General features: G+C 41.0%; 1 protein-coding gene across 3 annotated transcripts in view; it reads right to left on the bottom strand.

The window, feature by feature from the left end:
- Positions 1 to 12,909, bottom strand: part of TRIM55 (tripartite motif containing 55) — a 37,332-nt gene that overhangs the window by 6,687 nt on the left and 17,736 nt on the right. Inside the window, exons 9-10 of one of the 3 annotated variants that reach the window (XM_056485501.1) lie at positions 11,025 to 11,309; positions 8,640 to 8,730 (exon numbers count right to left, since the gene is read on the bottom strand). The exons of 1 other annotated variant lie outside the window; for it this stretch is intronic. In XM_056485501.1, the coding sequence (XP_056341476.1) occupies positions 8,640 to 8,730; positions 11,025 to 11,309 (376 nt within the window). The remainder of the gene's footprint in view (positions 1 to 8,639; positions 8,731 to 11,024; positions 11,310 to 12,909) is intronic. One more of the 3 variants, XM_056485500.1, reaches the window with a different exon arrangement.

Below are 12,909 nucleotides of genomic sequence, written 5' to 3' on the forward strand. Positions count from 1 at the left end.
AGGTGGTTGGTTACAACCTACACAAATGTTTTTTGGAGCAACAATGCTAACCAAAGCAGGTTCTGCCCCTTGAGTCCCTGTTCACATCTTCCTGCTTTGGTTCCATGGTTCACTGCCCATTTTGCATTGCTGCAGCTCTTTGAAGAGCTGTACTAAGAAAGGGAATGAAACTGGAACAACATCAATTTTTTTCTTGGTTTTTTTGAGGTGAAGGAAGATATTTTTAAACCTGGATCATTTGAATGATTTGATTTCAGCACAGCTCAACAAACAGCTGCCTCAGCACAAATGCCCTGAAAGTGGTGGCATCTGGGCAGCGGTAAGAGGCAGGGCCATTTGGCAAAAAAACTCCTGAATCACCTTTGCTGCCAGAGGAAAAAATAGATCCACACCCTTAGAGGCACATGAACTACCCAGTGCCTTTGCCATCTCCTCTTTAATCAGCAGGAGAGCAAGGGTGGGAAATTTTTAGGAAGTGTGGGTCTTGGAGAGAGAAGCAGTGAAAATACAGGTTTCTTGCTTCCAGGGTTTCTGTAGCCTCAGAAAACGAGCTGGAAATTAAATTTTATTCCCATTTTAGCTGGCTTGTTTAGAAACAACCCCCAGTGTTGACAAGAACAGGCATGATTAAAAAATGCTAGCTGGTTGCAAAGCAATCGCATAATCTGTAGACTATGTTTATCTGCCTCAAATGTCAAGTGTTACACTTCTGGCACTCAACACTTGCAGGCAGCGGAAACAAAGGGAGCACAACAGGTTATTTTTAAATAGTTTAAACTTTAGTTCAAGCATTTTGTTTTCATATTCTTATGCAGTCTAGCTCCTTCAGCACAACACCTGGCAGCTGTCACGTATATCACAACAACATTGTTTCAAAGCTAAGAGGCTGCTTATTTTGCATGAATCTTTTTTATCAGTGGGAATCAACAGAGCATTCTCCATAATATTTGCTACAATTACCTGCCACAGAAATACATAAAGTAGCAGACAAAATTATATGCACAGACAAGCTCCATCAGGCACAGAACTAGGCATATCACTCTCTTCATAGTGGTCAGTAATGAATTTTAGAAGTCCATTGGGAGGAAATGCCTTTCTTCAATAGATCATCACTATATTACAATTACTATGTTACAATTAACATTATGTAGATAATGTCTAATGCAGAGCCTCTTACATAATGATCTCAAAGTGATAAAATATATTTCAGAGGAAAACAGCCCAACTGGCTTATTTTGGTACAGGTTCTACACATATCCCACAGGACATGGAGGTCCAGACACTTGAACCTGTGGGGAAACTGCATTAGAGAATGGTGTGGGAGAGCAGCTTTCTTCTCAGCATTTCCTGGGACAAATGAAATACAGTTTCCTTATGTGTCACCTATTTTCTTCATGACTGAAATAAGAAATGGCAGAAATAACATACTTGGGTAATATTTGACCCATTGCTGTACCTCATTGATCCACCTTTCTATTGAGAGTAATTAACTACATATTTGCATGAAACCTAGTCCTGCTATTGTCCAGGAAAATGAAGGAAACCCAGGAGAAGAGTCTTAAAAACATGTGAATATTAAGGCTGCATGATCAGTACAGTCTGTCTTGCATCTATTCACATCACTCTTCATTCCTCTCTGAGTGAAGGTTTTTTTGGGACTTCCTGGTCAATTAGCCTTTTACCATTTCTGCTTACTCCAGCCCAGCTGGAGAACTGTCTAACAAAGAAAGGATCATATTGGGAGGCTCCAGGAGTAAGTGCTGATCATGTACATGCTGGTCACCAGTGCCAGGAAGCTACTCATGAATACCAGTTCTTCCCTCTTCCTCTGACTGCTGCTTTGTCACACAAATAGATATGAAATCAGATGAACAAATTAAATGTGAAGTAAAGACCTTCCAAGAATTTCTCCATAGCAGTAATCAATCTAATCCATGTTGTAGAAACTTCGTTATTAGTTTCCAGGGAGAAGTAGCAAAAATAGTAATGGTTTAATGTCCTGTCTGCCTCTGTCAGGCAGTCTTTCCTTTGACTAATATGGACTTTTGTACATCAAAGCTTTTTTGTTCCTCTGCAAATGGCACTTTTGGAAATCTAATGAATGACACAGAGCGATAGTTCAGGCTGTGATTCACCCTGGAGCTCCATTCATGGGATCAGATAACAGAGCCAGCATAGCTCTGAGGTGTGTAGACATACACATCCCATGCTTGCAGGCTCATCCTGTGCTGCTCACATCGTGAGTGACTGAGTGACCTGGGCTCTTGGAAGCTTGCAGGGGGTGAGAGTGGAGTATGTGAGCTGTGGACACAGCACAGCTTCTCTGAGAGAAAAAACCAGTGGAGGTGCAGGACAAAAAGCTGGATTGTCAGCTAAAGCAACCTGTTGGCATTCCTTAAAGCCACCACATAACAGAAAAAGAAAGTCTTGGCCACAGTTCCAAGATTTTTCCCCTCGTCAGCTGTTGCTGCTACCACTTTTTCTTTGTGTGCTCATTTTTCCATGTCTCTAGTTGCCTGAATCTGCTCCTTACTGCAACCACAGCAACTGAAGCTGTTATCCAAGCTATGACTCCACTCCAAAACTCCAAAATTGCTCAGTGAGTAGCACTGTGATTGCCCAGATGGGTGTCTGTCATGTCAAATCTCACATTGTAATCTCTGCTTGCCCGTTAGCAATGCTGGCCTGCTTGCACAGCACTCAGCCAAGTGATGAGCAAGATATTAAATCAAGCTTCCTCTGTCTGTCTCATGCTGTTCCCAGGTGAAGTCCAAGGAAGCTGTGATAAATTCTGCTCTTAGAGGTTTGGATTTAGTCACAGTTATTGACCAGGTATTAACAGGGTGTAGATCGCAGTCACTGTCACCAGAGGCAAGCTTGGAACTGACCTGCATCTGGACAGGCACCAGCTCAATTTTTTTTAAAAAAAGAAATTTATTTGTTTTATAAAATTAAATTTTGAAATTGTGCATAAATATAAAAATGAATGTATTTTAAAAACAAATTTTTTGCCAGATGCTGAAGAGGCTCATCAGCACTAATGGGGGAAATGACAGCTATATTTTTTCAGTAAGGCATTTTGTAATAGAATAAGTCATACAGCAAGTGTTTCATCATGAACAAAAACCACTTCTGTGTACAGAAATGCTGAGCCAGGAGTGCTCTGAGTGACTGATCTGTATTTTGATCACCACCTTCAGTGGCTGAGATAGACTCAGGCAGATTTTATAGGGTGCTCTCTAAATTGAAAAGAGCAATGAGAATTCAATCACGTATCCTCCAGAACTGTGAGATCCTCATTCTCTGTTCAGTCAAAGGCTTGATGTCTGTGTTTGACATCTGTAGCATGATTTGAACATTGCAGCACCTCTTGGCTGGCAGCCAGGGATAACAGGGTTTTTTAATTAGTCACTGGTCTCTTACTTAATGACCTGAAGATTATTGCAAAGATGCCAGGAATATATATCACCTGAAAAGAGATACAAGACTGAATCATCACTGTTTGATATGTCTGTCTCCCTATTTTCCATTTAATTTTGGCTGCACATGCAGCCCCCCTGGTCTTTATCTCCACTTCAAATGCACAGTAAGTGGGCACTGCAGGGTGCTGCAGCCCCTTGCCAGCTCATGAGCTTGGAAACCCTGCAAGTGGAATGATACCCTATCAAAACATAGGGGCTCAGGCCTTGTTAACTATTCACCACCACTGGGATTTCAATCAGATAGGCTGGCATTTAAATATTGATCTATCTTTAATGGATACAGTGCTACCATGCTGCTTTCCAGAGGTGAGTGAATGGCTGCACTGAAAGCCTGGGCTGTCTCAAGGCAGTGAGACAAATAACCAAATATTCCACAAGCAGATGGTTTTGTAGTTGTGACATACATCTACAGTAATGTGATGTAAACCAGCAACAGTTCATCTCTGATTAAGAAGTATTTTTTGTTTACATTCTATTTTCCTTTCCAAACTCCTTAACAATGAGCAGAATGAGCAATGCTTGGAAGAGGAGGCTGAATAGAGGTAGAATTCAGTAGTTGAATAAGCTAGTCACAGAAAGACAATATCTAGGTAAGCCTGGCTTTGTATTAATTTTAGCAGGAAAAATAATTTTGTCCAAACTGTCATTGTGGAGATACTTTTACTAGTAATAGACTGAAAAAATTGAAATATCCATAAATCAGATGGTATCTATGACTCACCAGAAAAACAGCAGAGCAGACTATTTGAGGGAAAACTTCAGGTGAAGTATTTGCCACTCATATTAATTATGAGAAACTGTTGTCTGAAATCTGGTTTTAATGCATTGCCCTCACGACTCATCACTGCTGCCTCTGAATCACTCAGATAATTCTCAAAATTAAGGGAGGGGGAGGTGTTAAAAGAGGGACATTCAAGACTTTCCTGATTTCCTCTGAATGTATTGCCAAACTGAGGGGAAAAAAATTCACCTGAAGCACAAAGTCAAGATACAAAATGGAAATTTACAGGCAAAATTTGCCACCATCAGAACATCAGCCAGTGTCTACAGACATAGCTGCTATTGCTGAGTCCCAACTCACCGAATCAAACTACAGAGAAGCAAAGGCAGAATTTCTTGACTGCTAACTGTGTTTCTTGCATCTAGTGTTTGTCCTATAGTTCAGGTACAGGCTGAAAGCTTTTTTTTCCCCTCCCAGGGTAAAATTTAAGTGATGTTTAGGAAGAAGATTGAAACAGAGTTTGATTTGGGCCTCTATACCAGCTGATTCAAGGGTCTCCTACAAAAAGCTCGGCTTCATGGAGCACAGATGACTCATTTTCATTCAGTAAAACCTTGCAGATTTTTTAATGAAAAGGAATGAAAAGGAATGAAAAGGAATAAACCCACCAATTTTCTACCTAAGGAAAGGTAAAATACAGGTATATAAAGAGCTAGATTGCAAAATATCAAGTTGATTTTTGCTGTCTGCATTCCTGAATCTTTCATTAGCACTGAACACACTTGTTGCAGGGAGCAGAGAGCCTTTGGATCAGCAGCTGGTGCCTTGGAAGAGAGCTACCTGGGCCATGCCTGTGGCTGATGCTAACAAACTTCTTGATGTGCTTTGGGGAAAACTGTGGGAAGGCTGTGTTGGGTGGGCCAGAGGGAATGGAGACCCTTTCTTAGCATCATTCCTGCAAGATCCAGCCTTGCAAGGCTGCCCTCACCTGAGCATGAAATCCCTCTGGTTTAAGTAGGTACTTGTATTCCTTACCTGAGCAGATTGGCAAAACTGATTTTCCAATTTGGTGAAGACAACATTTATTATTTATGTTCTGCTGCCATACTTGTGCAAACATTTCAGAGCAGTGCTGTACTAAAATGTGGAACCATGCCTTTTATACCCCAATGGAAAATGGAGGTATGTGAGCAAAGAGCACAGCATAATCTCTTGGCCTTATTTTGGTTTTCAATGATCTTATTTTGTCCATGTTGTCTGCATATTGACATGACAACCAATCAGCTAAAACTTAGCTAAATACTGACCTCTCTGATGTGATTTAAAGCTGTCTTGTAGAAAAAAAAATGGAAGAATCACCAGCTGAAATTTAAATACTCAGCAACAGGGCAAAGAGAACTACAGTACATGAATACAAAGAGGACTGTTCATATGGTAATTCTGGCAGATGGCATAAGGTTGCAAGCAAGTAATAGAAAATTTTAAAACTAATGAAACAAGATTAACATAGGCCATTCCATTAGTATTTCTCCTCCCAGACAGTTCAGTCCTGATTATATTTTTTATTCTCATGGAATTAAAGCACAATACTTGCTGGCTGCAAAGGGAAATTAGATCAGGCTACTGTTTGTAGATGATTAACTTGCATTTCCTCTCAGACTAAATGTATATGCTGGAGTCCACTGGAGCCACAGACAGACCCTTTACTTATGGGGAATTTGAGCAACAGAATGCAGGGTCCAGTACTTCATCTTGGGTGAAATAAACTGGGTAACCACAGACACAGACTAACCAAGACTTTCATGAACACTCACAAATGTATGTGGTTTCACTGCATGAGAGATGCTGCTGACAAAATATGATTAGGGAAAGTTGCAGACTCCAAGGTCTGTTTCTCCCATGCACTGGAACTTGCTAATGTGTGTGTCACCCACCAGTAACACATCCCTCCCCACGGTGGCAAGGCAGTTCATTGATGCTATTCCTGCTCCCTGTGTTGTAATCATCAGCTGCTGGTTGTCATCTCCAGAGGCTGAGCTCCCCCCAGCTTTAGACACCAAACAGAGGCAGCTGGGCTGGGAGCAATGTCACCTCACTCTCAGCAGGCAGGTGGAAAAGGTGCCAAGTGAGAAGCAGCTGCTGCTGCTGCTGCTGCTGAGCTCTCTCTTGCTGGAGATGCCTCATTCTCTGACAGAGGCAGAAGCAGCCCATGGTGACCACACTGCTGACTTAGGCACTCCCTGAAGAAGGATGAAGCTGTCTAATGCAGAGTTATCTATTTTGCTCATGCTGAATAATCTTCTTTTGGCCCTTCTTACACCAAGCTGTACACCTGTGGGCTGCAACTCCTGTTGCCTTATCCCTGATGCTTCACCTTCCCACACTCTGGAGGAAATTTATAGATGCATCAATACAATTTCTTAGAGTGAAATGACCATTTAATAAAGTAAATGTTGGGAATTAACAGGGGAGCTGCTCTCTTTTTGCTGCTGAAAACCAAGGAAAACCCTATTGGTGCATTCTATTAAAAGAGCCTGAAAATAAATTATATGCTGCTCTTATGATGACAGTCATGCAGATTTATATTATTATTATAATAAATAATTATACAGTTATTCAAAGTAATTTTGTTATTTGACTTTCAGGGGCTTATCACACAAAGGAACAAGGGCAAAGGACAAAGACCTGATCTTTCATATGAAAGATAAAGACACATAAACTGTCTAAACAGCCACTTCAAAATGCATGGAGAATAAAACCATTTTTATGCAAATAGAATCTGAGACCAAAATGTATTTTTCTTTCACTTCCTTTGTACTTCATTAATAAATAAATCATAAAGATGCCACTGGAGACCACATAGAAAAAGGTCTCAAATGGTTGAAATAAGGGCTTTTTGCATTCGTCTATTTTCAATTTCAAAAGGTATTCTGAACTTAAAAAAGGAAGAGAGGGGAAAGAAAGCATAGTGCTCTTCACTGCCTGATTTCCCAGGAGTAAAAACAATCTCTGTGTCCTTTAGCAATGATACAACAAATTTTCAAAAACAAACACAAGTAAATGAAGATTAAACTATGATCCATGAACTTAATTGAGATTCACATTGTCCAAAGCTCTTCAAACTCAATACTACCAGGCAGTGAATCTTTTTGGCTAATTTATGCAACTAAAGTTTATATGATAACTTCTTCCCTCTCCCTTTTCATTTTTTTTGATGGAGAGATATTCTTCAGTCATAGTGCTGGAAGTTCTGCATGTAAAAGGTAAAAGCTGAATGATAATTTGTCATTTTTTATAGATGCTCCATATCATGTACAGTGTTGAGAGTACAGTGTAGAAAGTGAGCAGGGAAAACCAATCATCTTTGTGTTGAAGAATAGAGCAACATTGAATTTGTCTGTCATTTGAGCAAACACCCAAAGGTAACTACAGTTGTTTTGAGTCAGAGGTTTTTTAGTCTTCAGTAAGTAACATTAAATATCCCAGCTGTAATACAGAATTCTCCACAGATCAGTCATATCACACTAAAAATTGAACAAACATGTCTGCCTTACCTAAGAGGGGCACAAATTTGGAGCTGGAAGAACTAACTCATGAATATTGTCTACCAAAAAAGGTTTTAGGCCAGAAGAGATGTTATGGAATAGTTAAGGTTTAGATTACCCAGTTTGTATTTGGGACAACTTCACTCGGCAGTGAAGTTCTTAGTCCTTGATCTTGTGGATATTTCAGCTCTTAATGTGACCTAAGGAAAAAAACCCTTTGTCTAAATTGGATGGGATTCCTGCAAATGCAGCATTTAGGGGCCATGATTGGTACTCCATGCTCACTGGGAATGTGGGAGAGATAGCTTTGAATGCCTGAGGTGGGTCCTGAAGGGAATATGGGGTGTGCTGTGTGAGCTGGGGTGTGAGGGGACCCTTTCCACTATTTCCATGGGGACCTCTGGAAAATGGGGCTCGAGCCATCCACCCAAGGGAGCACAGGTGATTTGCTTGCCATGGTAATCCTTGCAGCAGGATTATTCAGTGGATTTGTTTTCCTGACCTTAACCCTTCTGATGGCAATCATTACCCTCCAACTCTTCCTCCCCTACTAGCTGGACTGAACAAGCTTGGTGTTCTTCACATCTGTCAACCAACAGGTACTCCATCCTGCTGGTCATCTGAACAGCAACTGAAATACAAGCCCATATATCTGCAAGAGTAAATGTCTCTTCATTTTGAACCACGGAGATGCAATGTTTAACCATGCAGGAGCAAGCTGAAGGGTGGCATTTGTGAGGAGGAAGAAATTATTTAGGCAGCTCGCATTGTGAAACTAGCATGATGTTTTTGGATGGGAAGAAAGGGAAAAAATCCTTTAAAGCTTTCTAGGAGCATCACCAGATACACTGTTTGAACTGTTAGTTAATGGTAAAATTAAATATTTCCTACCCATGAAAGTACAAAGCATGTATTGAATCAGATTCCAAAGACGATGTAGTATGATAAGAAATGCCAAAAGTGTTATGCAGAATGCTAACTCCTGTGAGAAAATAAGAACAGTGCTTCACCAGTGTTGTCATCACATGGACTAGTCATTAGCACTATGTTCCGTGAAAAAGCTCTGTTTCCACAGCACTTTTCCATGATATACTTTAATTAGAGGAAAGGAGTAAATACAGTGGTGTGAAGAACATTAGCTGGGGTTTAAAAAAAATAGGGGAATATAGCATTTCAGAGTAGGTTGTGTAGAACCACATGCAGGAAAAATACAAGGTTGAAGTTCACATACTTGAAAATGATCACAGCCCCACAACAGCAGCCATTTCCTTTGTGACATAGACACATCTCAGCTCAAATCCTTAAATCTGACCACAGCATCATCTCACAGCATCACCCTCACTTGGTCTGCTTTCTTACTCTGCCTTCTCTATCTTCTGCACTTTTCTGCTTCCTGTGCTTTCCCATCTCTTGCTCTGTTTCCAGCCCATTCACAATCCCATCCTCAGCTGATTCCACTGCTCCTTTCTACCACATAACCAGAACCACGTGCTACTCTTCTCAACATCATCCTCCTTCTTCCAAAATGCCAGTGGCACCTGTGATGTGGGAAAGTATCAAGATACAGCATCCCCAAACTCACATGCCAACAGGAACTGACATCTTTCCTATGTGCCTGTTTTTGCTCCTGGTACTCAATGAAGAAAGCTGGGTACCAGGCTCCTGTTGTTTTTCAGACAGCTGCCCAAATCAAACACAAGTTTTGCTCCTTTTCTTCTTTTTGGGGCTGAGGGACACAGACCACACTCAGGCAAGCTCCCAGAAAATTAACCTAGCAAAAATTTGCCTGTCCATGGTGAGGTTAGGCTGCCTGGTCATCAGTGTAACTGATAAGAAGAAGCAGCACAAATAAATTTCTCTGTGAATTTACTTTTTGCCAGCTCATTTAAAATATACTTAAGAAGACAATGTCTTAGTAGATTTCATAATTTTAAAGTAGTTTTGTTTTCAATTCCACTCAAATATTCTCAAATCAAACACTGACTTGAAAAATAGCCACTGAAATTTAGTGGTCAAATGTTGCTTTTATTAAGAAAATCAGCCAAGTCAGCCACCAAATTTAAGTGTCACTGACTGAAACCTCCAGCAGGAGGTAAGTGCCCCTTTTATCATATCTCTGTGAACCCCTTCTCCTAACTTCTTGCCTGGCACATGATTGTTTATCTATTGTCATACTGTCTGTAATTGTTGACTATATAGCTGCTTATGTATCATATATATGTTATATAGTCATCTCCAGACTTAAGAATGAAATACTTAATACCCACTTTTGCTTTCTGTCACACACCCTCATCATCTCCTCTCATCGCACACATACAGGTAATTGCTTTGTTAAAACATGCAGCTAGAACCTGTAAATTATGATGGTTTGATTTACAGAGTGCTGCTCATGAGCTGGTCACCAGACACTGGATCAGGACCTGGAGTAGTGTGCAAATCCTTGCACAGCTCCTTCAAGTCTGCTCCTTATATCTTTGGCCCATGAGGAGTTTGTATTCATGTGCTGAAGGAGGATTATTCAAATTCAGGTTACACCAACTCTAATATTGTCATTTTAAGGAAAACAGCCTCCTGTACTCAACACATCAGTATCTGTTATCCTATCATGCTGCTGAGTGTCTAACACTGAACTGAAATGTATTCTCTTCATGCTCTCTTTTAATCAAGTCTCAGGAATCCTTGGAGCAAACCCTCTGCCACAGATCTGAACCCAGGAAATCACACTCCTTACTGAGAGGCAATCAAACACACAAAAAGGCTCTGGGTGTTTGCATAGCTTCATGTTCACATGGGGAAGCACTCCAGGTGCAGCCACAAAGCTGCAGAAGGCAAAGCCAAGCCATAGCTGCTCAACTAGTCATAGCAAGACAGCACATACACAGGGTGTCAGCAGGTGATGAGAGTAATCTCATGCACAGGATTTCTCTGCCACTAACACATGCAAATATCTGATGAGCAGAGACATCACTTGCCCCTCTAACAGCTCCTGTGCATGAGTAGCTTGCATAACAGCTGGCACAAGCAAGGTGCACTGGCAGGTAAGCACAAGCAACCACCAGCATGCTGCTCTGAAGCTATAGTCAGCCTTTCACATATAGAAACCATCTATAAATCCAGCGGATATTCTGCAATGACAGTTTGTGCTGTTTCCATCTTTTTGAAATGGTTCTTATTCTTTAGCATGCAGAGGAAAATGAAGCCACATTTTCCTTAAGAGCTGCTGCTCCCGCCTTGCTGCACGTCACAGCCCCCTGGGGTGACTTGGGAAGCACTGACCTTGGACGTCGCCGCAGTGGCATTACTTTCCTTACCACTCCCTGCTGCACTCTCCTCGATCGTTGCTGCTGTCGGGACTTCGGCCTTCTTTGCACTTGTTTCCAGAGAAACAGGAGCCCCTACTTTGTCCAGCCCACTCACCGGAGTTGAGCTTGGGCTGCTCGGTTGCCGTGACTGGGACTTATACCAGCTAGGGTAAAACAAGGGATCGGTGGTTTCTGCTGTGGCCGGCATGTGAGTGTCAGACTGAGTCTGTTGAGAACCACTTGGTGTCACAACAACATCCTTAATCAGGACAGATAAAGAGAAGAACAAGCAGAGTGCACCACGTTACCTTCCTGCTGTAGTCACATTGCTCTGCATGTTGTGTTTGTTAGATATCACTGCAAGGCATAGATTTGTCTTACTAATATGATCTGAAAGAATTGCAATCAAAATGAGAAGTAAAAGCCACTATCATTTGAATAACACAGACAAGAGAAAGAAAATAAATGAACCCAAAAATAGAACAGCAGGGTAGGACTAGCTGGAAAGGGGATGCTAACTGAGAAAGGGGTGAGCAAGGGGTTCCTTAATTCAGATAAACCCTCATTTCAATTCTAAAAACTTCAGAAATTCTGCATAAGAGCCTCATGAACCCATATAATGGGATGACATGAATGACAGATGTAGGTGCCTTCAAATGGCTTGTTGCACTTTAGGTTAAGAATAACACTTTTGTCAATGAGTCTGTTGATACAAGCAGTCAGAAAAAAGGGAATACTGGAGAGAAGCATTTGCCCATGAGCCTTGCCATCAATGCTGTAAGCCAAGCACTGTTGCTGTGCCAGGAAGAGGAGCACCCAGATGAACTGCACCTCTCTACCTGCATCAAGCTCTTGGGGTTTCTGCACACAGAGCCTGCTATCACCACTGCATTTCTGCTTTGCCTTTTTACACCAGAGGGCAAACCCCAAATACAGGTATCCCCCATGCCACAACACCCACATACCATGTCTGACTCCATGCCTGACTATCTCCTAATGGCATTTTACAACTTCTAGACCACCGTGCTGTACCTTTCTCACTTTAACCTTAGAAACTAGAGAATTCATGTTGCTGGGCAGAATTGCTTATGTCTAGTTCTTGTTTGCATAAAACCCTGCATCAGTTAGAGAACACAAGTTTACTTAAGTCAGTGCAAATCTTCCAATCAGATTAAATAAGTAAAGCCTGATTTAAGAGCATCTTCACATGACTGGTGAAAACTTACACATATTTTTAGATCAAAGAAAGAAGGAATCTATAGTATTTATTTTCACTTGTTTTATGTAGGGGGCTTGCTACAATCAAAGATCCTTTGTTTGCTTTCTTGTTTTCACATAGGGCTCCTCAAATATATTCACAGCAGCCTTTATCCCCCCAGCAACTTCACTAAGTATATTGTGTAAGAGGAAAATTTTCTAAGTTAATGGTATGCAAGGCAAACTAAAGTAGCATATGAAGTATATTTTTTAATATACATCTTTTTTGTATATCTTTTAGAATATGTAGCAAATATGGTCCCATTCTAACCAAATTCCCCAAGAAAAGTGTTGGCCTAAAATATTCCCACCCTGAACCTGTTTGCTGTTAGGTTGTAAGACGCAGTTTCCTCTCCTGTTTGGTGTATGATATTCCTGCATCTACCTAAATATATCCCAAGGATGATCAGGGCAGAAGGCAGCAAGTGCTATTCACAGAAAATAGATTAGAAGTATAATCTAAAAACTGGTGGTGGAAAGCTTCCTAAATCCAGTGGGAATGCCAAATTCTCTTAGTATAAATTTTTTAACAATCATCTCATTTATAACAGTTAGTCTGAGTTAAATCACAGCAAGCAGAACATTCGTTGTAATGCACTTAA

This window comes from Oenanthe melanoleuca, chromosome 2 (assembly GCF_029582105.1).
Source record: "Oenanthe melanoleuca isolate GR-GAL-2019-014 chromosome 2, OMel1.0, whole genome shotgun sequence".
NCBI lineage: Eukaryota > Metazoa > Chordata > Aves > Passeriformes > Muscicapidae > Oenanthe > Oenanthe melanoleuca.